This window comes from Salmo salar, chromosome 19, assembly GCF_965601325.2.
Source record: "Salmo salar chromosome 19, fSalSal1, whole genome shotgun sequence".
Taxonomy (NCBI): domain Eukaryota; kingdom Metazoa; phylum Chordata; class Actinopteri; order Salmoniformes; family Salmonidae; genus Salmo; species Salmo salar.
The window spans coordinates 20,077,501-20,101,289 of NC_138309.1; the positions used below are offsets into that span (position 1 = coordinate 20,077,501).

The 23,789-nt window shown below is 44.4% G+C and overlaps 1 protein-coding gene across 16 annotated transcripts in view; it reads left to right on the plus strand.

Annotated features, from left to right (window-relative positions):
- The window catches only part of svila (supervillin a), a 144,477-nt gene extending 121,324 nt beyond the window's left edge, over positions 1 to 23,153 (plus strand). For 10 of the 16 annotated variants that reach the window (XM_014157531.3, XM_014157529.3, XM_014157528.3 and 7 more), the window contains 27 exons: positions 1,293 to 1,425; positions 3,566 to 3,616; positions 4,269 to 4,346; positions 4,956 to 5,054; positions 6,016 to 6,181; positions 6,637 to 6,729; positions 7,815 to 7,901; positions 8,142 to 8,325; positions 8,508 to 8,680; positions 10,187 to 10,342; positions 11,799 to 11,935; positions 13,490 to 13,637; positions 13,912 to 14,057; positions 14,310 to 14,485; positions 15,101 to 15,251; positions 15,503 to 15,705; positions 17,357 to 17,439; positions 18,186 to 18,340; positions 18,426 to 18,531; positions 19,176 to 19,383; positions 19,691 to 19,824; positions 20,034 to 20,189; positions 20,364 to 20,507; positions 20,747 to 20,868; positions 21,140 to 21,295; positions 21,639 to 21,659; positions 22,046 to 23,153. In XM_014157531.3, coding sequence (XP_014013006.3) covers positions 1,293 to 1,425; positions 3,566 to 3,616; positions 4,269 to 4,346; positions 4,956 to 5,054; positions 6,016 to 6,181; positions 6,637 to 6,729; positions 7,815 to 7,901; positions 8,142 to 8,325; positions 8,508 to 8,680; positions 10,187 to 10,342; positions 11,799 to 11,935; positions 13,490 to 13,637; positions 13,912 to 14,057; positions 14,310 to 14,485; positions 15,101 to 15,251; positions 15,503 to 15,705; positions 17,357 to 17,439; positions 18,186 to 18,340; positions 18,426 to 18,531; positions 19,176 to 19,383; positions 19,691 to 19,824; positions 20,034 to 20,189; positions 20,364 to 20,507; positions 20,747 to 20,868; positions 21,140 to 21,295; positions 21,639 to 21,659; positions 22,046 to 22,132 — 3,553 coding nt within the window. In that variant the 3' untranslated portion in view covers positions 22,133 to 23,153. The remainder of the gene's footprint in view (positions 1 to 1,292; positions 1,426 to 3,565; positions 3,617 to 4,268; positions 4,347 to 4,955; positions 5,055 to 6,015; positions 6,182 to 6,636; positions 6,730 to 7,814; positions 7,902 to 8,141; positions 8,326 to 8,507; positions 8,681 to 10,186; positions 10,343 to 11,798; positions 11,936 to 13,489; positions 13,638 to 13,911; positions 14,058 to 14,309; positions 14,486 to 15,100; positions 15,252 to 15,502; positions 15,706 to 17,356; positions 17,440 to 18,185; positions 18,341 to 18,425; positions 18,532 to 19,175; positions 19,384 to 19,690; positions 19,825 to 20,033; positions 20,190 to 20,363; positions 20,508 to 20,746; positions 20,869 to 21,139; positions 21,296 to 21,638; positions 21,660 to 22,045) is intronic. The other 6 variants (XM_014157514.3, XM_014157516.3, XM_014157520.3 and 3 more) reach the window with 6 other exon arrangements.
- The last annotated feature ends 636 nt before the right edge of the window (positions 23,154 to 23,789 follow it).

Sequence of the window (23,789 nt, forward strand, 5' to 3'; positions counted from 1 at the left end):
GTGTATGTCTCTGTCTGTCTGTCTGTCTGTGTATGTCTCTGTCTGTCTGTGTATGTCTCTGTCTGTCTGTGTATGTCTCTGTCTGTCTGTGTATGTCTCTGTCTCTGTGTATGTCTCTGTCTCTGTGTATGTCTCTGTCTCTGTGTATGTCTCTGTCTCTGTGTATGTCTCTGTCTGTCTGTATGTCTCTGTCTCTGTCTGTATGTCTCTGTCTGTCTCTGTGTATGTCTCTGTATGTCTCTGTCTGTCTCTGTGTATGTCTCTGTCTGTCTGTATGTCTCTGTCTGTCTGTATGTCTCTCTGTCTGTATGTCTCTCTCTGTCTCTGTCTCTGTGTATGTCTCTGTCTCTGTGTATGTCTCTGTCTCTGTCTCTGTGTATGTCTCTGTCTCTGTCTGTCTGTCTGTGTATGTATGTCTGTCTGTCTGTCTGTGTATGTCTGTCTGTGTATGTCTGTCTGTCTGTCTGTGTCTGTCTCTGTCTGTCTGTGTATGTCTCTGTCTCTGTGTATGTCTCTGTCTCTGTGTATGTCTCTGTCTCTGTGTATGTCTCTGTCTCTGTGTATGTCTCTGTCTCTGTGTATGTCTCTGTCTCTGTGTATGTCTCTGTCTCTGTGTATGTCTCTGTCTCTGTGTCTGTCTCTGTCTCTGTGTCTGTCTCTGTCTCTGTCTGTGTATGTCTGTCTCTGTCTCTGTCTCTGTCTGTGTATGTCTGTCTCTGTGTATGTCTGTCTCTGTGTATGTCTGTCTGTCTGTATGTCTCTGTCTGTCTCTGTGTATGTCTCTGTCTCTGTGTATGTCTCTGTCTCTGTGTATGTCTCTGTCTCTGTGTATGTCTCTGTCTCTGTGTATGTCTCTGTCTCTGTCTGTGTATGTCTCTGTCTCTGTCTGTGTATGTCTCTGTCTGTGTATGTCTCTGTCTCTGTCTGTGTATGTCTCTGTCTCTGTCTGTGTATGTCTGTGTATGTCTCTGTCTGTCTCTGTGTATGTCTGTCTGTCTGTATGTCTCTGTCTGTCTGTATGTCTCTGTCTGTCTCTGTGTATGTCTCTGTCTCTGTGTATGTCTCTGTCTCTGTGTATGTCTCTGTCTCTGTGTATGTCTCTGTCTCTGTCTCTGTCTGTGTCTCTGTATGTGTCTGTCTCTGTCTGTATGTGTCTGTCTGTCTGTCTGTCTGTCTGTCTGTCTGTCAATTCGATTTGCTTTATTGGCATGACGTAACAATGTACATATTGCCAAAGCTTACTTTGGAGATGTACAATATTACCATGCTGTGTCTGTCTCCCTCTCTCTCAGGCTGGCCCTATTGAAGAAGAGTGGCGAGGAGGACTGGAGGAACAGGATTAATAAGAAGCAAGACGTGGTGAAGGTGGCCGTGTCAGAATGCCACGCTCAGCTATGGGAGGTGGAGCAGAGCTTCAAGAAGAAGGTAACCTGACTACCACTCTATATGCTGTCCTTTATCCACACATCCAGTCAGACAACTCCACCTACTATAGACTTTACACAAACACATGCTTAGCCTTTTGGCTGAAACTGATGCGATAAAAACAGGTCAAACAGGCTGTTTTTCCAGCCATCATTTTGGGGAAATCACAAACCTTAATTTGTTGCCTACTTTTCTAATCAAGTGAACCCAAAAGGGCAAATTGTAAAAACACTTAATGAATGAATCCTATGTGCAGAGTTTGTTGCTTCCTTCCCTTATCGCCTTCAGACCCCTTTCATTTGTATCGATGAACCATAAATGAAGTGTAATGATTAGTTCAATAAGAAGTTGTTGTGAATGGATATTAAGTCACAGCTGTGGGTGTCTCTAAACAGAGGTATTGTGTGTCTGTCCATTCACTTTATAAAGCATGCTACTTATGACGCTTACAAGCTTCCTGAGGCAATTCATTGTACCAGAACTGCCTTTCATACCTTCAACTGCACTTACACTCAAGTATGATAGTCATTGGTGATTACTCAGATGCCCTTTGGAAAGGTATATGTAGTACTGTATTAACAGCTAAGTTGTGTAAATTGTTAGGTCACCGTGTGTATTCTGAAGACATTGTACGGTTGTTTCCAAGTAAATGTAGTACTTCGAAGACCAGATTATATATCTAAGGTTGGCATAGTTTCCCTAAATCAGGTTTTCTGGCCAAGAGAACTACCTGTGAAATATCAGGAAATGTATTCATTGATTTGACAGACATGTACTTTCTAGTTTTGCACATTTATTTGGCAAACATGAGGCTATGAATCGAATTCTGTCATTTGAATCTTTCATTTGTCTACTGTTTTCTTTCAGACTTGCGAGTGTGTCTCGTCTTTAGCTTACTATAATCATTGCATGTTCTATATAACTTCTCCTATATAACTTCTCCTATTCTGTCTATTTGTCTTATGTTTGCATGTCTTTTTTCCCCATCTAAAATAAACCTTTATTTCAATCTCTGCATGCGCACTGTAGTTATGTTATGTTTTGTGAGTGTTTTTTAAAGGGTGGGGGTTGGTGATTTTTCCACATACCTCTTTTTAGAACTATTCTCCAAACTTATCTATCCCCTTTCCGTCCATGCAAGCAGACAAACCATGTTTTGGCTCACCAATCCATGTTTTTTCAGCTTTGTCGTAACACAAGTGTTTATTGACTATAACTGAATGAAAATATTTGCCGGTTTTCCACATGCGATGACACTAGACCAGAACAAAATGCACACTGCTCTTGTCAAATCATTACGCCCTTAAAGGATATACCTTTTTTTTTTTAAATGTAACCAAAAGAAGGCTTTTAATACCTGCGTCCGTATTCATGAAGTATCTCAAAGTAGAAGTGTTGATGTAGGATCAGTTTTTCCTTTTAAATCACAATGAATAACATGGACAGGGACAGGGGGGGACCTGACCCTAGATCAGCTCTCTTACTCTGAGATGCTTCATTGGTTACACACCCTGATCTTTTACCTCTGTAGATTAAACTAAGAACACTGAAGAAACTAAATGTATAAATTTGAGATCAAAGCATAGAAGTGAAACGAGTAGTGAATCAACTAAAACAGGCCAGGCTTAGGGCTTCAAAGGAAATCAAGAGGAAGGATGGATGTTTTTGTTTTCGCTCTTTATTTATTCTTTTAAAATAGTTTTATCCTCCCGTTCAGCTTTTGCCAGTGAGCTCAATCAAGACTACCTCCCTTCCGAGATCAAAGGAGATGTACTGTAGCCTACAGTACAGTAGGAATTGAAGAGATTAGGGAAAAACAACCCCTTTATGGGATGTCATTGGTCCATGCTTATTAAGAGTTTGAGCTACACTGAGTCACTGCTTAAAATGCTTAAAGTACAGCTAAAAAAAGCAACTTCAGTGACTGAAAGTGGGGGAAAAAAGTGTTGATCCTAGAAACTTTGTTTGAATGACACCTGCTGGAATATAGTTTGTATTTCAAATTCAACCTCTCAATAATCCAAATATCAGTGACGGTTTTAGAGGGAGAGCGGTTGACATCTGGGTCAGCCATGCGGATGACAACCTAGTCTACAGAAAAGAACACTTGTCCTTTTTTCTTTCTGCTCTGTTTCTTTAGGAGGAAGGGATGATGATGATCGATGAGTTGGCTGTGTCTGATCAGCTCTGGGTAAGACCGGTGTGTTAGGTTCCCTGCTAACACACACCCTGGTGTGTTATACACTACTAGTGGTGCTTTACGGGTGAAGGGTTGCAACGTTCCAGTAACTTCTCAAAGTTGTCAGCTTTTCCTGAAATCCCGGGTTGGAGGATTCCTGGATTTCCTGCTTATTCCCACCTGAATCCGGGAATCTTCCAACTGGGATTACTTGAAATCCTGGGAATTTTGGGAAATTTACCCTATCAGTTTTTTCATGTAATACCGTGGTGCGAGTGGCCTGCTCTAATTCAGTCCTGCCGCTCATCAGGGGTCATATTAACTGTGGTTGATGCTGTAGCTTCAAGTCTCAAGGCTGTCTCATCGTGTGTGTGTGTGGGAAGTGGTGATTTCATTGTGGATTGTTGCTGAAACCAATTCACCAGCTCGTATTCCTTGTCCATACAGCCATTAAACCCAAATGTATAAACTGCGTGACGTTGAATGTGTTGGATGAAGGTGTGCATGCAAGCTATGACGGTGATTCCCATTTACAAACCACTGTCAAATTACAGATCTGTATAACAGATTGGAGGTATCGCTGTTTATTCCCCTCTGTCATTGATTATGTCCTTTCTGTCCATCTGTGGGAACCTGTCTGTCTTCCCTGGCCCTCCCTCAATAGGAGCCGGTCTTTTCCACCCCTTTCTCTCCTCCTCCTGATCTCCCTGACGGTGATCTAAGTGTCGATCAGTACAGCCAGGTGAGACCATGCATCCGGTGTAATGGCCTTTATACTGTACCTGCTTGCATAGCCAACCTAGCTGCCGGCTGGTCTGAGCTGGTTTATAAAAAAAAAAATGTAAGCTGTTAAAGCCTCTATGCTTTATGCAGTTAGTGTTATTTCGCGATAACGTGCTTATTACCAAATATCTATACCAAAGATCATGATGCGTCTGTAGGCATACAGTATCTTACCATGGTGAGCTCATCTACTTTATGAAGGCATGTTCACTATATCCACTGTATATACTCTCCCAGAAAATGTCTCTGACTGTTTTCTGCTCCAACTCTCCTGTTAAATCTGCTACCCTGCAATTATAGGACTCTTCAGAGTTGTTCTTACTCCTAGAGGGCTAGCCATGCGTCTGGAGGCATTGTAGTTGATGTTGACGCTTCATAGCTTTGACGCTTCATGGTGATGGCGAGATGAAATGTCACACCTTTTGGCTAGGCTTCTGGCTAGCTCTTTTTTGTTGTTTTTGGCTGCATCCTCTGTCCTCCACTCTTTCCTCTCATTTCACCCCCTCTTCTTTCCTTCCTCTGTTCTTCCTTTCCTCCTCCCATCACCCATCTTCCCGGTCACATGAAGGCTACCAGCCCCCCCACGTCGAGCATCTTCAGCCCCCCCACATCCACAGTGACCAGTCCCTCTATGGCTAGGGATGAAAGGCACCCCTGGAGACGGAAGGTGACACATTCACCCACTCCAGTAGTCAACAGTCACAGGCTACGTCCCAAATGGCAACCTTATTCCCTATGTAGTGCACTACTCTTGACCAGAGTGAGGGGCCCTGGTCAAAAGTAGTGCACTATGTAGTGGATAGGGTGCTATTTGTGACGCACACACACACACTCGCAGGTAGCCCTGCGGTCATACGCAAAGGACTGCTGTGCACGGTCACATATACAGTAGGCCTAGTGTATGGACAGATACAGAACTTGGATGTTGGCTACAGAATATTGGTGTCTAGGGGACCCTTGTTTTGAGGATGTGTGTGTATACTTATGTAAATTTGCTTTTTGTGGGTGTTAGCATTTGTGTGGTTGAAAAACATAATTCTAACAGGTGAAAATGTGTGTGTGCTCGACATGCCTGTGACGCTTTGTGTTGTGCTGGTCGTGACATCTTCCAACTCCCATGTTCTGCTTCTGTTGTGATTGGGTTCTCCTACAGTAGATAAACTGTAAAAGAGTACTGTGCATTCATGCCGTTCATCCACTATCTACATTCTCTCACTTCTCTCTGTCAAACCGGTCCATTCATGTGATGGGGAAGGCCGTTTTCTAAAGGGTAGTCTGTGGATCTGCGAGAGTAAGACACCAGGCATTTATTTTAATGCGGAGGCCTGTGAGTATGTGGGCCACTCTGAGCCAAGGGGGTTGTTTGATGTTGTTCAGTGGTTTGCTACAGTTAGTGAATGGAGATGATATATTAGTTAGTAATATCTGTGGGGTTGTGGTGTAGTACGATCTTCAAAGTTCTGAACATTTCACCTCACTGAATGGCACCCTATTCCCTTTATAGTGCACTACTTTAGACCAGGGTCCGTCAATAGTAGTGCACAGTTGGGAGCCATTTGGGACACAGCCAGTGCTTCACATCACTGAATACACCCCGGTTCCCCCTAACCTCGTGTGTGTTCTCCTAGCAGAGGATGGGAGGAGGAGAGGAGACCCAGAGCCGCCGTATAGACATGTCTATCCAGGAGAGGAAGCAGCTGATCGTGGCCCGAGAGGAGGCCTGGAAGTCCAAGGGCCTCGGGGCTGCCAACGACTCCACGCAGTTCACCGTGGCCGCACGCATGGTCAAGAAAGGTCAGGGGTCATCTAATGCTGTATGATACACGCGCGCGCACCCCCGCGGCAAAACACGTGCGTGCATACAATCACGCATCCACAGAGCTAGGGTTTGTGTCAGTAGATAGAAAGTGGTCTACGGTGTCAATTCCCACTTCTGTTACACCCATTCCATATAATCCTGCAGTTCCTTTTTTCACTCAGGCAGTTGTAAAAGACATTTCACTGCACCTATCCGGTGTATACTGTATGACCATTTAATTGTTTTGAATTTTCTTATTTTTTTTCACTCGTGCAGGAAGTTCTTTAATGGAACCCCTATAATCCAATTAGCAGTATGACCTACATTAGGTGCGGTACCCGTCAGACAGACAGACGCGTTTCCTGTCCCCAGTCACGCCCTCATTTACTCCAAGTCTCGTCTGTTGTTTCACGTAGTGGAACATCCCATTTATATTGTGTGTCTGTTTCAGGTCTGGCTTCTCCTTCAGCTCTCAACAGCCCTGTCATGTCTCTCCTCTCCAAACCCAAGAACACCACTCCTGCCATCTCCAAGCCTCTAGAAGGTCAGTAGCCCAACTTGGCTGTGTGCACTCGTTTACTTGCCCTGATTGACTTAAACGCATCGGATTGGTGAAGATGGATAGTTTAGCATGTTTATTAGACCAGTCCAAGCATTTAAACTCTTGAGGAGGACTGAACGAGTTCACAGTGAGAAGGGCATAAAATAATAATTCTGCAAGAACCTCGCCTCTCTGCTGTTTCTCTTTCTCCGTCATGTGAGGCCTCACCTTATCCATTTACTAGGCCCTAGTCATGACATGGAGGGTCTGAGTCACCTTGTTGTGTGGGGTAAACGGTTGTGACTGGGTTGTGTGGGGTAAACGGTTGTGACTGGGTTGTGTCGTTTGGGGTAAACGGTTGTGACTGGGTTGTGTCGTTTGGGGTAAACGGTTGTGAGTGGGTTGTGTCCTTAACTGTCATTAGACACATGCCGTCCCAATGTAAACACCATGAACAAAATCTCGAAGTCTTGTTTATCCCATCCGGGTTATTGAAAAGTCATTTGCACTCAACTCAACTTTATTTCCATCACTACAAAACTACTGTATGTACCAATAAACATAGGACTGACCTACAGAACGTAATAATTTTTCCGATGTTGAGTGGGTTATAATCAGTCATCTTTATTTTCCTTTAACGAGAAATTAAGGAAATATCTGATACTGAAGGTGTTTTCAAAATGATTTTGCTGTATGCATGGTACATCTTCTAAACGGCACGTGTAATCACTATAGCGACAGGAATTATTGGTGTGACTGTGATCGTTGTAATTCTGTCTGGCAACCAATGTCTAATTGAATGTAAACCCTGGGATAGTTTTTGGTTGTCCTCACTAACTGAAAAGCATTTATGCACGAGAGAGTTAAATGTCTACTTCATTGCAATCAACACATGCTATTCCAGGTTGACACATATCTGGTGCATGTGATTGACATTTTTCTATGGATGGATCTCTTCTAAATTCATTTAAATGCACACTCAGATCAAAGGTTATAGGGAATAGGGTGCCATTTGGGACAGTGACTAAGTGTAGACGTCTGTCACTCGCCATTCAGAGTAATTCCTGTGCTATTATGTTGCTTTGCAGAGATCGAGGCAAAACCGGACATGAACCTGGAGTCAGACAGAAAGTTGGATAAGCTGGAGTCTTTCCTGGGCAGGTTGAACAGTAAAGGTCAGTGTCTTGTTCTAGTATACGGCCCCTCCCCCTTGACCCTAACCCTGTGATGTTTGCAGAGCTGTAAGGTGGAAGCAATATGGCAGAAGCTCTACCTCTTCACTGCTCATACCTATCCAGACCCTTCAGATCTGCAAACATGAAAGAGTTGGGGCCAAGGGGGAGAAGCACAAATTGGCACCGACTGTCTCTCTTTTGAGGCCTTAGATAACCCGTCTTCCGTGTTGTCCCTGTCAGTGGGCGGCCTGCGTGAGTCCACCATCACGGTGACGGAGAAGACGGTCAAAGAGGTCATGAACTTGGATGATGAGATGTTTGATAAGTTCTACCGCCAAGTGGCTGAGATGCCCCTGAACATGAACAGCAAGGTGGACATCAACGATGACTTTGACGACATTTTCGGTGGTACACAGATGCCCAAGTAAGCACGCTCACACACACACACACACACACACACACACACACACACACACACACACACACACACACACACACACACACACACACACACACACAGTGCAGAGGTCAGGGTTGAGTCAACACTGTAAAAACCTGGCACCTGCTTCCTGTTGAACTCTGACCACTCTCCTTTCCCCTCCCTAGGCTGACCTCCGCCATGGTGCAACACAAGCGGTCCGTGCGTCCGGTGCGCAACGTCCAGTCGTCCAGGAACCCTCTGAAGATGCTGGCGGCCAGAGACGACATCAGACAAGAGTACACGGAGCAGAGACTCAACATCGGCCTGCTGGAGAGCAAGAGGATGAAGGAGGAGAAGAGTGAGTCAGCTCAACAACCTGTAGCCTAGGTCATGCTAGTGGTTCTGGAATGAGAGCAGGGTTGGCAAGAGGTTCAGCTGTCTGAAGAGGAGGAAAAAAGAAGCCTGGCATTTCGGTTGTAAATTAAGTAAAAACCAGGCTATGCAGAGGTGGCTGGTGTACTTTGTAGTGCTATGGGAGGCTGTTCTACAATCTGTGTGACTGACACTCACATTAACACAACCACAGCAGCACCATGGGAAAGTGTTCTCCTGTACGTCCCACGACAGGCAACTTCCCAGAGCACACTTTCAATGTTTATATTCGTAACTCCTCCCTAAACTACACTGCTTGAACTGATTCAAATCGGGCCTTGTTCTATAAATAAGTTCAACACCATGAATCCTGGGACAGGAGACGTAAAAGCTGTAAAAGGGATCTACATTTAAACGCATTGGCGGTATCCCAAATGGCACCCTATTCCCCACGTAGTGCACTACTTTTGACCAGGTCCCATAGACATTTGGTACGCAGCCTTGTATCCTGGTATTGTTCAAAGCAATCCTCAAAAGTTCACTGTTGTTTTTCTACCATTGTGAGTAGGGTAACTTGTGCAGCGGGCTGTGTCGGGGATAACAGCGTCACTAAAGCTACAAACTGAAACTCGCAACTTCCTCTTTCCATCTCTTAGGAGAATAATAAAAACACTCCATGAGACCGGGGTCCCTGAAAGGTTCTGGGGTTTGTTCTAATAACTTTAGGAACACTCCTGTATTTCAGGGTTGGGAGTATTGTGTTGCTTTTAATCTCATTACATTTTAGTATTTATAAAGTCTTCAGCTGTAGTGTGTGTGTGTGTGTGTGTGTGCAGGTGCAGTCGGTCTCTGTGTATAATGTACAATATGTGTGTTTAAGTCAACTGTGTATATGATGCATCTATATATCTCCTCCTACTCGGTCTCTCTGTATTCAAGTGAATAAGAACTCTGGTTTCTCAGAGGTGGCACTGTGTGTGTGTTACACTGTGTATAAACATTAGGAACATCTTCCTAATTTTGAGCTGCAACCACTTTTGCCCTCAGAACAGCTTCAGTTAGTCAGGGCATGCTGGCCCATGTTGACTCCAATGCTTCCCACAGTTGGCTGGATGTCCTTTGGGTGGTGGACCATTCTTGATACACAGGGGAAACTGTTGAGCATGGAAAAACCCAGCAGCGTTGCAGTTCTTGACACACTCAAACCGGTGCGCCTGGTACCTACTACTGTAACCCGTTCAAAGGAACTTCAATCTTTTGTCTTGTCCATTCACCCTCTGAATGGCACACAAACACAGTTCATTTCCCAACTGTCTCAGTCCGTCTTTAACCTGTCCCCTCCCCTTCATCGACACTGATTTGACATCAATAAGGGATCATAGCTTTCATCTGGCCAGTCTTTGTTGTAAAGAGCTGTTCATAATGTTTTGTACACTCAGTGTATGTCTTCTGTGTATAACTCCTCTAACCGACGGGTCCATCTCTGTTCCAGTGAGTAAGAACAGTGGATTCTCGGAGGTGGCTCTGGCTGGGCTGGCCAGTAAAGAGAATTTTAGCAGCGTCAACCTGCGGAGCGTCAACATCTCCGAGCAGATGTCCAACAACAGCGCCGTGCCCTACAAGAAACTCATGCTCATTCAGGTCAAAGGTGAGACGGACAGATGACCTCTCGTGACCTCTCGGCTCACTAAAAGTCAACTCTGGGATCAGTCATGATAAGAAACCCAGGGAAAGAATGTGGTTGGCTGCACGCGCTCCCCCCCCCCAAACAGAGATGATTAGATGGTGACATGAATGCTGCTTTCACCTTTTAACCACCCACCACCATCTGCTAGTAGTTCTTAGGAGAGACATGCATATCAACAATGCTAAACGGAACAGTGTAATAGGCTAAGCGCTAAGCTGGAAGCCCAAATACATTATACACAGCAGTCTCTCTGACAGTATTTTACAGCAACAACAATCGCTTCCAATATACACTCATTTATCTGCAGCATACTGACGATGGTTTGCCTTCACAAAGAAGGAAGGCAGTGCGTTCTCTCACCGTACTGTCACAGTAAGGAGACCAATATCTTGGTCTGTGTCTCAAATTGCTCCCTATTCCCTATGTAGTGCACTACTTTTGACTAGTGCACTATATAGGAAATAGGGTGCCGTTTTGGGATGCCGGATGGCCTAGATTAGACCGATATTGAGAGCAGCCTCCTGGAATAGACCGACGAGGAAAGACCTCTGTCTTCCATGAATCGCGGAGACACACTGTAGCCTGTAACGAGCATGCTAAGACTAACCATCCAGAACAGTAAGCAGCAAAACATTCCCTATATAGTGCACTACTTTTCATCAGAGCCCTATGGGCCCTGGTGAAAAGTAGTCCATTGTGTAGGGAATTGGTTGTGCTTCCGTTGTCTGACTGCTGCACGCTTATCGTCTAAATTAGCTTATTATTTTCTTCTGGCAGTTTTTTAGTCTGGGGAAGGAAGAAACTGTTGTGTGCATTGTGCCTATTTGCTGCTTATTGCATGTGGGTCAGGCATACAGTATCTGTCACAACAGTAACCCATTTCCTAGTGCTGCTGAGGTCCACAGAGGAAAATAGCCTAATTGGCATTTTTACACACAGCCACGAAGGATGCTCTTCCAGGGTGTCCTTTCCTTTCCAGAGGATATTTTAAGAACAGACAGTGTTTGTTGTAGTTATTTTGGTTCCTTTAGGCCTCCACACATTATTACATTTTTACATTTTAGTCATTTAGCAGACGCTTTTATCCAGAGCGACTTGCAGTAGTGAATACATACATTACATACATTTTTTTTATTTTTTGTACTGGCCCCCCGTGGGAATCGAACCCACAACCCTGGCGTTGCACACACCATGCTCTACCAACTGAGCCACAGGGAAGGCCACTTCCATGCAGCTGTGATGCTTAATCATGTTACCTAGGTCACCTCTCTCTACCCTGGGAAAACCAAATCCAATTAACAGTTTTGGACACAGTCTTCATGTATAAAGTTAAGTATTCTTAACTGCCTCTTAACTGCCATTCAAAACAACCACTAATATACCATATCTATCCGTGTCCGTCTGTTATATTAACCAGGCCGACGGCATGTCCAGACCAGACTAGTGGAGCCCAGAGCGTCCTCTCTGAACAGCGGGGATTGCTTTCTGCTCATCACTCCTCATCACTGCTTTGTCTGGACTGGAGAGTTTGCCAACGTCATCGAGAAGGCTAAGGTAAGTCTGTTGATCTTGTTGCTATGTTCAGCAGTTATACATACCCATCACAAACGCATCAAATACACTCACATTGTCATAGGTTACATGTAATTGTAAGCAGTGCTGTCCACACGGTGTTAGCGTTGTGTAGGTATGCTCAGATGAACACGTGTAACCCTGTCTGTCAGTGGGTTTTAAAGGTCTGTTGTTATTAGGCGTGTGCTGCTTCAAGTCACGTGCAGGAAGTAAACCCAGCCTTGGGAGGAAGTAGCGTTGGCGTAGCAACACAGGAAGTGGTGTGTGTGTGTGGGGAGAAAAGCTGCCGTAACAGGAAGACTCTCACCGAGACACAAACGCAGACCTAAAGCTGTTGTTTCAAACAGACTCTAGCTCTGATTGGCCAGGAAGAAAACTGACCTGATTCTGAAATTCTATTTAAAAAAAAATGATCATTCAGACTATAAAAACCCATTGGGGATTTGTTCACAACACTTGCGTAACAGGTCTGTCTCGGGATATGTTTTTTAAGATTACATCTATTCACCTCACTCTTAATAGCCCATGAATTCTTGAAAGTCGGGAAAATCCTTGTGCGGCAGGGAATTTTTTTTTTTATATTTTTTTTTTAACAAATGATTTTGTAGCATTATTTGAGCTTAAAAATTACATTTAGGGGAATTTTATAAGGGAAAATATTTGTTTTGGGAATTTTCAAAATACGATTCATTTCTATGCCTGGAAATGCCCTTGTCTGGAGAAAAAGATCCCAATTTCAAACTCTACTAAAAAGTAATGGGATATTAACTGAAAATAATCTTATGTAGTTTCCTGCACTATCCCTCTGACATTAAATAATATTTCTCCCAAAACTGTGATTCCTAAAAGATGTGTCCTGAGATTAGTCTAAAATCCTAAATGAATCAGGAATGAGAAGGGTCAGCTATACCATAAGGACCCCTTGTTCATGTCCTCATTACATGTAGTCCAACAAGACCACTCATAGTCTGGAAAGTTCTCTACTTTTGATGGATTCAAACAAACGATATTGGAATCACCATGGTTTCAACCGTGATCTGTCAACTCCATCTGCCCGATAGAATATGCATTTTGGTTCAAATATGTTTCATTTTAATTCAGTTTTAGAGTCAAATCAACTAAGGAATAACTCAATTGCTACTGTGTATACCACTTGAATGTACCATATACCACGTCCACTCCATCAGAGTGCTGAAAGATCTGATTAGAACACTTATAATTTTTATTGGGGATTTTCAAATGAACAATTTTCCGTATTTTACAAATGTTTGTATTGATCTTTTATTTTTAGAGGCAAAAATGTATTTTTGAGTATCACTATCATTAATATTCTGAAATATTTTAATCCCTGTTCTGCAACATATGCTCAAACTGTCAAAATATATATTTCAAATGTTAATATTAAGACAGATATTTGTGGGAAAAAAGATTGTCCCTTTCAAGAATCATTGAGCTATTAAATATGTAGCACAATGAATTGCACTTGATTTGGGCCTAGAATTAACAATTTGCTTCTTTTCTGTCTTTCCTTCTCAGGCTGCTGAGTTGGCCCAGTTTGTTCAGACCAAGAGAGATCTGGGTTGCCGTGCCAACTACGTAGAGCTGATCGAGGAGGGCATCAACACACACAGCTATGCTGCCAAGGAGTTTTGGAAGATTCTGGGCGGACAGGCCAGCTACCAGTGTAAGGATGAAGTAGTTAATGGGTTATAACTGTGGAGTTAACATTTTACCTACCAGTACCAGCTACCAGCGTACTAACTGTCTGTTAGTTTGGCAAACATATTTCAATCAGTCATGTTTTGGGGTCCCTTCTTTTGGCATGATACATTCATGGCTATGTAGGTAAAAGTAATTAAATTTTTAATGTGTTATGGGTCCCCTCAACTGAAATGTTACCCACAAATGATTCCCAGTTATTCCTTGAATGCATCATCAGTTTTTAACACTTCCTGTAGCCGCGGGGACGCCAGACGAGGATGAGCTGTATGAGAGCGCCATCGTAGAAACCAACTGCATCTACCGCCTAGTGGATGACAAATTGGTCCCCGATGACGATTTCTGGGGGAAGGTTCCCCGATGCACCCTGCTCAGCCCCAAACAGGTTAGACATTACTACTAACATTGTTTGGTATGAGGATATAGATTTTCATTCTTCCAATCAAGTTAAGACCGAGATGGAAAAAGAAACCTGGTTGATCCTGGTTGAGATCTCCTAAGTCAAGATTTAGACAATGACGGGTACACTACTCTGACTTGTGAGTTCCTCACTTTCAAATGACCATTTTGAGCTGAAGGTGAAAGTACATCATTGTACTGGTGCTGACTGGCCGTCTCTGTGACCCCTGGCCTGCAGGTGTTGGTGTTGGACTTTGGCAGTGAGGTGTATGTCTGGCACGGTAAGGAGGTGACTCTGGCCCAGAGGAAAGTAGCCTTCCAGCTGGCCAAACACCTGTGGAACGGAACCTTCGACTACACCTGCTGTGACATCAACCCCCTGGACCCTGGAGAGTGCAACTCACTCATACCCAGGTACTGGGTGGCTCACACACATTCTTTCTCACACACACACACACAACACACAAGCCAAACCATACAGTGAGCTAGCCTTCTCTTTTAGCACCATCCCATTCATCCAATTCACATACACAGTACTGACAATAAATCCTGATATGTAGGTTGCACGTACTGTAACGTAACACATTTCTCATGTATGGTTGAGAGTGTGATTCCACGACCCTGTGAGGGTTAGGATTTTACTTGAGTTGCGAGGTAACTTCAAACCGTCTGTATTAAAACCGCTCCGGTTAGCGCAGGTGGGCCATTTCCATAACACCATGTACCTCCCTACTATGGAGAGCCTAGCTAAGTATTCCACTACAGTATGTGTAAACAGCTCTAAGGCCAGGCTCAGCAGAACACAAGCCCTACATGGGCAGGATGTCATCACTCTGCTCTACTCTAAACAACCTGCCTCTATGCCCATGGACAGTTTGCTTCTTTAATAACAGACTTGCCAGATGGTCGTTGCAAACAATTTTAAACTGACCTGCCTTGAAAAATAAAGGTTTAATAAAATATAATATAAAAGTCTCCGAACAGCTCTTACCTCTCTACCTCTCCTCTCTCTCCATCTGTGGTGTGCAGGAAAGGCCAGGGCCGTCCGGACTGGGCTGTATTTGGGAGGTTGACACAACACAATGAGACCACCCTATTCAAGGAGAAGTTCCTGGACTGGACAGACTCCAAGAAGAAAGGCACAACCAAAAACGGCCACGAACACCTCAACGAACCCAAGGTACAGCGCCAAATAGTTTTTAATAGTTTTGTTTTTTTGTTCATCTCCTCTTCATTGTTTATTCTGTAGCTTCTCAAGAATTCCTTATAAGACTTGCCAAATTATACACTATTAGACAACAGGGAACAAAACCTCACTCTATTCCAACACCTCATTCCCCATCTCCCCCTCTACTCCTCTCCTCCACCACACGCATCTCAACGTCCCGATGGCTTCCTTAACCCGTTTTGTCGCTTTCCCCTCCCTTCCAGGAGCAACAGACCTCGGAACAGAATACAACGCGGTCCTACGATGCGTCCTTGATGCTGCCGTTACTCCAGACCCCGGTGCGCACGGTGCTGGATGGGGTGGACGTGGGTCGAGGCTACGGCCCTGTGGCGGGGGACGACCGCAGGCACTTTGAGATCAGTACCACTGCCGTGGACGTATGGCACATCCTGGAGTTCGATTACAGGTGGGTGGGTGTGTAGCACCCTATACAAATGGCACCCTATTCCCTACATAGTGCACTACTTTGACCAGGGCCTATAGGGACTGTATAGGGAATACAATGCCTTTTGGGATGCATAATAGGTGTGTCGTGGTGGGGTTGTGATAAAGGAACAATACACATTTCAGTGTATTTGTATTTATTCTGGATCCCCATTAGTTGCTGCCAAAGCAGCAGCTACTCGTCCTGGGGTCCAGCAAAATGAAGGCAGTTTATACAATTTAAAAAAAACATTACCATACAATCACAGATTTCCTCAACACACTGTGTGCCCTCAGGCCCCTACTCCACCACTACCACATATCTACAGTACTAAATCCATGTGTATGTGTAGTGTGTATGTTATCGTGTGTTATGCATGTGTCTGTGCCAATGTTTGTTGCTTGACAGTCCCCGCTGTTCCATAAGGTGTTTTTTTTATCTGTTTTTTCGATCTAATTTTACTGCTTGCATCAGTTACTTGATGTGGAATAGAGTTCCATGTCGTCATGGCTCTATGTAGTACTGTGCACCTCCCACAGTCTGTTCTGGACTTGGGGACTGTGAAGAAACCTCTTATGCCTTTTCTTATGGAGTAGGCATGGGTGTCCGAGCTGTGTGCAGTTGTTTAGACAGACAGCTCGGTGCATTCAACATGTCAATACCTCTCATAAATACAAGTAGTGATGAAGTCAATCTCTCCTCCACTTTCAGCCAGGAGAGATTGACATGCATATTATTAATATTAGCTCTCTGTGTACATCCAAGGGCCAGCCGTTCTGAGCCAATTGCAATTTTCCTAAGTCCTTTTTTGTGGCACCTGACGACACGACTGAACAGTATTCCAGGTGCAACAAAACCAGGGCCTGTAGGACCTGCCTTGTTGATCGTGTTGTTAAGAAGGCAGAGCATTGCTTTATTATAGACACACTTCTCCCCATCTTAGCTACTGCTGCATCAATATGTTTTGACCATGACAGTTTACAATCTAGGGTTACTACGAGCAGTTTAGTCATCTCAACTTGCTCAATTTCCACATTATTTATTACAAGATTTAGTGAGTGTTTTGTTCCAAATACAATGCTTTTAGTTTAAGAAATATTTAGGGCTAACTTATTCCTTGCCACCCACTCTGAAACTGTAGCTCTTTGTTGAGTGTTGCAGTCATTTCAGTCGCTGTAGTAGCTGACGTGTATAGTGTTGAGTCATCCGCATACATAGACACTCTGGCTTTACTCAGTCAGTGGCATGTCATTAGTAAAAATTGAAAAAAGCAAGGGGCCTAAACAGCTGCCCTGGGGAATTCCTGATTCTAGCTGGATTATATTTGAGAGGATTCCATTAAAGAACACCCTCTGTGTTCTGTTAGACAAGTAACTCTTTATCCACATTATAGCAGGTGGTGTAAAGCCATAACACAAGTTTTTCCAGCAGCATACTATGATCGATAATGTCAAAAGCTGCACTGAAGTCTAACAAGACAGCTCCCACAATCTTTTTATCATCAATTTCTCTCAGCCAATCATCAGTCATTTGTGTAAGTGCTGTGCTTGTTGAGTGTCCTTCCCTTTAAGCATGCTGAAATTCTGCTGTCAATTTGTTTACTGTGAAATAAACTTTATCTTATATCCTACAGCCGGCTGCCCAAGCAGAGTATCGGACAGTTCCATGAGGAAGACACTTACGTGGTGAAATGGAAGTACATGGTGAGCACCGCAGGTTAGTTTCGAGCCACCGTTGAGCGACATCTCAACACTGTCACACACCACAGAGCGTGCGCTCTCTATCGTTCGCTCTCTTTTGCTGCTATCACTCTTTCCATCGTGCTTATTCCCTCTCTGATGACACACTTAAAGCAGTGCAGGTAGGGATTTTACGTTATTTAGCAGAGGGACATTCCTCCTTGATATTAAACACCCATCTTCTCCATGTGAAGACCATGTAAAGAGAGATCCCCTGTCACCCTTCCCCCCCACCTCACTATGTTAGGGTAATAATTAACCATTACCTAAACTCATAGACACCGACTGTGCTGTTCCAAAGCCTCGCTCGCTGTAGGAATCCATGTTCTTTCAGACTTCAAACAAACAATCATTAATATCCTTACTAGTAGGACAGAAGTGGAGATGAGAAGCTGGGATGAGTTCTACTGGTTAGCAGCAGTACGGCTACTTTTCTTCTGCACAGAGTGTCAGTGTATGGGCTGCAGAAGAGGATGGCTGATTACAGCAATGGGGTATCACATTTCCTTACATAGGACACCGATACATACATGCAGACAGACAGGAAATACTGCAAAACTCCCTGCTTTGTTTCCACTTCTTTTTTTTTCAAAACCCCATCATTTATTGGTTTGACAGAAGTGTCACAGCTGTTTATAGGTCTCCCTGGTGTTTATTCATGATGTGAAAAGTTGTTCATCGGCGTTTGTGAATCCGTGTGTCTGTCTGTCTGTCTGATCCTAGTTGGGAAGAGACATAATCCGGACGCGGTGAGGAGTGCAGGAGCTGGGAAGGAGAAGTGTTCCTATTTCTTCTGGCAGGGACGGAATTCTACCGTCAACGAGAAGGGAACGTCCGCTCTGATGACTGTCGAACTGGACGAGGAGAGAGGAGCACAGGTAGTGTGTGCATGTGTGCATGTGCGTGTGTGTGTGTGTGTGTGTGTGCGTGTGTGTGTAACCACTCTCTCCTCTGCTCCTACAGGTCCAGGTGCAGCAGGGGAAGGAGCCTCCATGTTTCCTGCAGTGCTTTAATGGAGGGATGGTGGTCCATGCAGGGAAGAGAGAAGAGGAGGAGGTGAACTCTCAGAGTAAGCTGCACTGTCCATATCTATTACGTACAGATCTGCTATCATCATTTGATCACTCTGTTGTCACAGAATTTTCCTGCGGAGCTGGAAAATGCTGATTGGAGTGTATTCAATTGATTTAAAAAGGCTTCTAAAGTTTGTAATTTCCCCTTAAAATCGCTGACTTGATTTGCCTTAATGCAGTATGTGTCAACCCCTACAAAATGTCCATTCAATATAATCCACATCATTAACATTTTCTGTTATTGTCCTGCTGTGATAAGCAGGGTCAAATTAAGATGGTAAATCATTACCATCCACTTTCTCACCATCCTTACCTCTCCTTCTCATCAATACTATCGTCCTTTCTCCTGCCATCATCCAACTCTTTTCTTCCTTCTCTTTCTTTCTGTGTGTGTGTGTGTGTGTGTGTGTGTGTGTGTGTGTGTGTGTGTGTGTGTGTGTGTGTGTGTGTGTGTGTGTGTGTGTGTGTGTGTGTGTGTGTGATGACATGTTTGAAAGAGTATGTTGGGTGTGGAACACCAATGGATCCCATGAAAACATGTTTTTCTCCAAATGCATGATTTATGTCCCATTTGCTTCCTGCTGTTCTCTCATCATAGAGAGAAATGTTATCTGTCTGACCTGACCTCTTGCCCCATCAGATGACTGGCGGTTGTACTGTGTGCGTGGTGAGGTCCCTGTGGAGGGCCACCTGCTGGAGGTAGCGTGTCACTGCAGCAGCCTGCGCTCCCGGACCTCTATGGTACTGCTCAGTGTCTCCAAGGCAACCATGTACTTGTGGCACGGCTGCAAGGCTCAGCTCCACACCCGCGACGTGGGGAGCACCACCGCCAACAAGATCAAAGAGCAGTGAGCGGTGACACATTCATAACTAGATGCAGCAGGCATAAGAAGACATGTTTATGTCCTAGACATTTTGCTGTCCAGTTGATTTTAGGGTTAGGGGTCAAGGCATGCCATGCCAATGTGAGATGTTAAAGGGCTCAATATAAGGGCAGATATTATTGATCAGGAATGTTTTGAAGTGTATAGAATTGTATTATTGCTGATCAATTTCAGTAGGTTTAACAATGTTCTGTATGAGTCAGTGTTCAGAATGGTGTCAAAAGTGTTTCTAACAGTATGATGGCAGTGGTCCATGTGCCTGTGTCTGCAGGTGTCCGTTGGAGGCGGGGCTCCACAGCAGCAGCAAGGTGACCATCCATGAGTGTGACGAGGGGACGGAGCCTACGGGATTCTGGGAGGCTCTGGGGAGGAGAGATAGGAAGGCCTACGACTGCATGATACAAGGTTAGTGGGAATCGCGCGCACAGGAAAGCCTATGACTTCATTCTGAGTTTACTCATAAATCTGTCTTTGATGTTGAATTCCAATGGAGTAATTGGCGATGTACTCGTTTGCTTGTAGACTGTAATAATTTGATTGTTGTATATTCTCCCATAGAAATAGCATTACTACAATGGGAAAGTGTTGTGATTTGATGAACTTTTGACCCCCAGATCCAGGGAAGTTCAACTTCACCCCTCGTCTCTACCAGCTGAGCAGCACGTCTGGAGAGTTTGTAGCCGTGGAGTTCTTCTACCCAGCCAGAGTAACAGAGGCAGTCAACTCACTGCCCTTCCTACAGGAGGACCTCTACAATGCCTCACAACCAGGTACTGTACCGTACACACACACACACACACACACACACACACACACACACATAGGTAATGCATGACTAGAGACTGTACTACTACAATCCACATAGGTTTGACCTCTGTCTGTATGTGTATATCACGGCATCACTTCCTGTAGCCCTGTTTTGACATCACTTCCTCTTCTTGAAGGCTTGTTCCTGGTAGACAACCACCACGAGGTGTACCTGTGGCAGGGCTGGTGGCCCCAGGATGGCGAGAGCCCCGGCTCTGCCCGTATCCGCTGGGACGCGGACAGGAAGTGTGCCATGGAGACGGTGCTGCAGTACTGCACAGGTATTGGGCACCACAGCTGTCAGGTGGTAGTTAGTTACACTGCTTTATGGACATATTTTCCAAAAACATAATGGAAAAGGGTGGACAAGATGCCAAATGAAAGCAAATAAGCCCTTATAAGATAGTGTTACTGTTGGCTTAGTGGTTCTAGGCATATCCTCTAGAGGGTGGAAATGTGGAATTGTTTGATTTGACACTAACCATTAAATTGTTTGCACCCCCCCCCCCCCCCCACACAGAGAAGAATGAGAAGAAGCCTCCCAAGTCATATCTGATCCATGCGGGACTTGAACCTCTAACCTTCACCAACATGTTCCCCTGCTGGGAACACAGAGAGGACATCGCTGAGATCACTGAAAGGGTAGGTCACCTGGCTGTCGCCCATCACATACATATTACACCCACCTTAAATAAACCTCAATGGCCATTAGAACTCTGATTCTACATTGACACCAACTCCTCCAGTTGACGGCTTATTTCAGACAGATTGTCCCCTGGTCAGCCCTATGTTTCGAACCCGGCAGCCCTCGGGGTACTGGCCTGCCTCGAGGCTACTGCCAACCCCAATGGGATTGATTTGGAAAGTGTGTGTACTGACCGTGACGTTCTATTCATATCGCTGTGTCCCCCAGGAGGCGGAGGTGTGTAACCAAATCATCCTGGTAGAGGACGTGTTGGCACGGCTGTGTAAGACCACCTACCCCCTGGCGGACCTGCTGGCACGGCCCCTACCCGAGGGAGTGGACCCCTTACGCCTGGAGATCTACCTAGACAATGATGACTTTGAGGTGAGGCCACTCCCACACCTACCACCAACTCCCTGGAGAATTATGACTGCTTTCTCTCTAGGTGTGCCTTGGCTCCATCATGTTATATGTCCACTTAGTCTGTGGTTCTGTGTTGTTTGCGGACAATAATGAGCCTCTCCAGTGTGTGAGTGACAATGGATCACAATGGAACGTTGTACAATGGTAGTCAAGGGAAACGAGTCTAAAACGGACCTCTCTAAAATCCATAAAAGTTTTTTTCAGTCTTTAACTTTGTCTGTTTATGTAAATGTGTCCTCCTTCATCCCTCTCTGTCCTCTCTCTCTGACTCATCATGTGTTTAACTCTTCACTTCACCTTCCAGGGTGTAGGGGCTTATGGGAAGGTGAGTTCTTTAAATTTAGAGCACAACTGGCCCCAGACACATACACAGCATCCTCACTTTGACTGATGAACTAGATCACCCATAATCATAATCCTGTGTGTGTTGCTTTCTGTCTCACATCCCTCCTCACTGTGTGTGTGGCTCAACAACATCTCTCACTCTGAACCTCTCTTGCACGGTTTGGTCGGTTTCCATTCGCAAAGTAATAGCTGTGTGGATTTTCAATACAGGAAGCTGCTGGAGTGATGAACTGGACCACTGATCATGGTGTGGCCTATGAATGATGTATTTGTTTTTTGCAGCTCACATATTGAAGTGATCTCACACAGGAGTTGTTATGGTGGTTGGTAGATTTCGTCTTTATTGTGTGCTCACAATGTTCGCAGAAAGGGCTGGAGATGTCAAGGGATGAGTATGAGCTGTTGCCAGGCTGGAAGCAGGTGAATGTGAAGAAAGCCAAAGGATTGTTTTAGTACGTTGGACAGAACGCTTGACCACCGGACAGCATCATCATCAGCAAGCGACGGTCGGTCGCTGAGGTGCATCGTGGTCCGATTGGAACGAGGACCCACCACTGAGAACTCTTTAGTTTGACCAAGAACGCCTTCACTTCTGGACTGGAGAGAGCTCGGAAACAGGCTCTTCTGAGTTCCCTTCTCCACGATGGAGGGAGGAAGGAGAGATGCCGTGGGTGGAGGGAGTGAAAGATCAGCGGAGGTGTGCAAGCCTCTTGTAGTCTTTTCTTTTATTTGTATTGTTGGTTCCCATTGTTGATTTGTATTATAAATGGAGATAGTTCAGAGGTGTGTGTGTGTGTGTGAATGGACTCTTGAGTGGATGTTTATGTAATGTCAGCACCCGGCTTGTTAAATCTACACAGTGTGTGTGGTGTGTGTGTGTGTGACCATGCCTTTACAGTATCAACCATGCAGGGTCTGTCAGTTGTTCTGAGAGCAGGAAAACCACTCTGCTCGACACACTCCAAACAGACTCTTTCTGGAAGCAGTTTCGTTAGTGTGTTTGTCTTTCCAAAAATAATTTATATTTATATTGACATATATAATAGGAATTAAAAGCCTTTTGAGTATTCAGAAATGAAATAAATGTTTGTGTTATTCATGCTGAGGTTGTCATATGTTGAGGTTGTCATATGTTAAGTAGTAGGACAATAATGCTCCTTTCCCCCCAGAGACTGTACATGTCGCCATTTTATTGAAGAAATCCTGTATCTAGTACATTCTGTTGTATCTGTTATTGCTATGAGGATGTCCTGCATCGGTCAGGTGCTCAGATTGAAGAGAAGTGTTATTTTACGGGCATGAATTGACAGAAATAAAAAGAGAAAGGAGAAGGATCTTTCTATTTGAATTCAACAATGTATAGTGCCTTGCTTTGATGTACACTTTATATACAGGAAGACGGTAGTCTGTGTTATAAAGACTCCCTTTGTGATATAAAGTATATTGGAGAAATAAACACTTAAAGTAAATCTGAGGAAGTTGTTTTGCCTCTTTATCACCTGAAATGGGACATTTTGTCTAAATGATGTCCCAAAATGGTAACCTTTTCCCTATAATGCACTGCTTTTGAGTAGAGAACCCTATGGGCCCTGGTCAAAAGTAGTGCACAAAATAGGGTACCATTTGGGGGGGGGGACACGTGCTTCCATACAATGCCTAAACTCTGAAAATGACATGCAGCAAACTGGTAAGTCCAGTACGTTGTTCTCTCAGATAAAATAACACGTATGTTTATGCGTGTGTATATCCAGTACCTGTATGATATGTATACTGAAGAAAAATATAAACACAACTTGTAAAGTGTTGGTCCCATGTTTCATGAGCTGAAATAAAAGATCCCAGAAATGTTCCATTTGCACAAAAAGCTTATTTCTCTCAAATGTTGTGCACAAATGTGTTTACATCCCTGTTAGTGAGCACTTCTCATTTTGCCAAGATAATCCATCCACCTGACAGGTGTGACATATCAAGAAGGTGATTAAACAGCATGATCATTACACAGGTGCACTTGTGCTGGGGACAAAAGGCCACTCTAAAATGTGCAGTTGTGTCACACAACACAATGCCACAGATGTCTCAAGTTTTGAGGGAGCATGCAATTGACATGCTG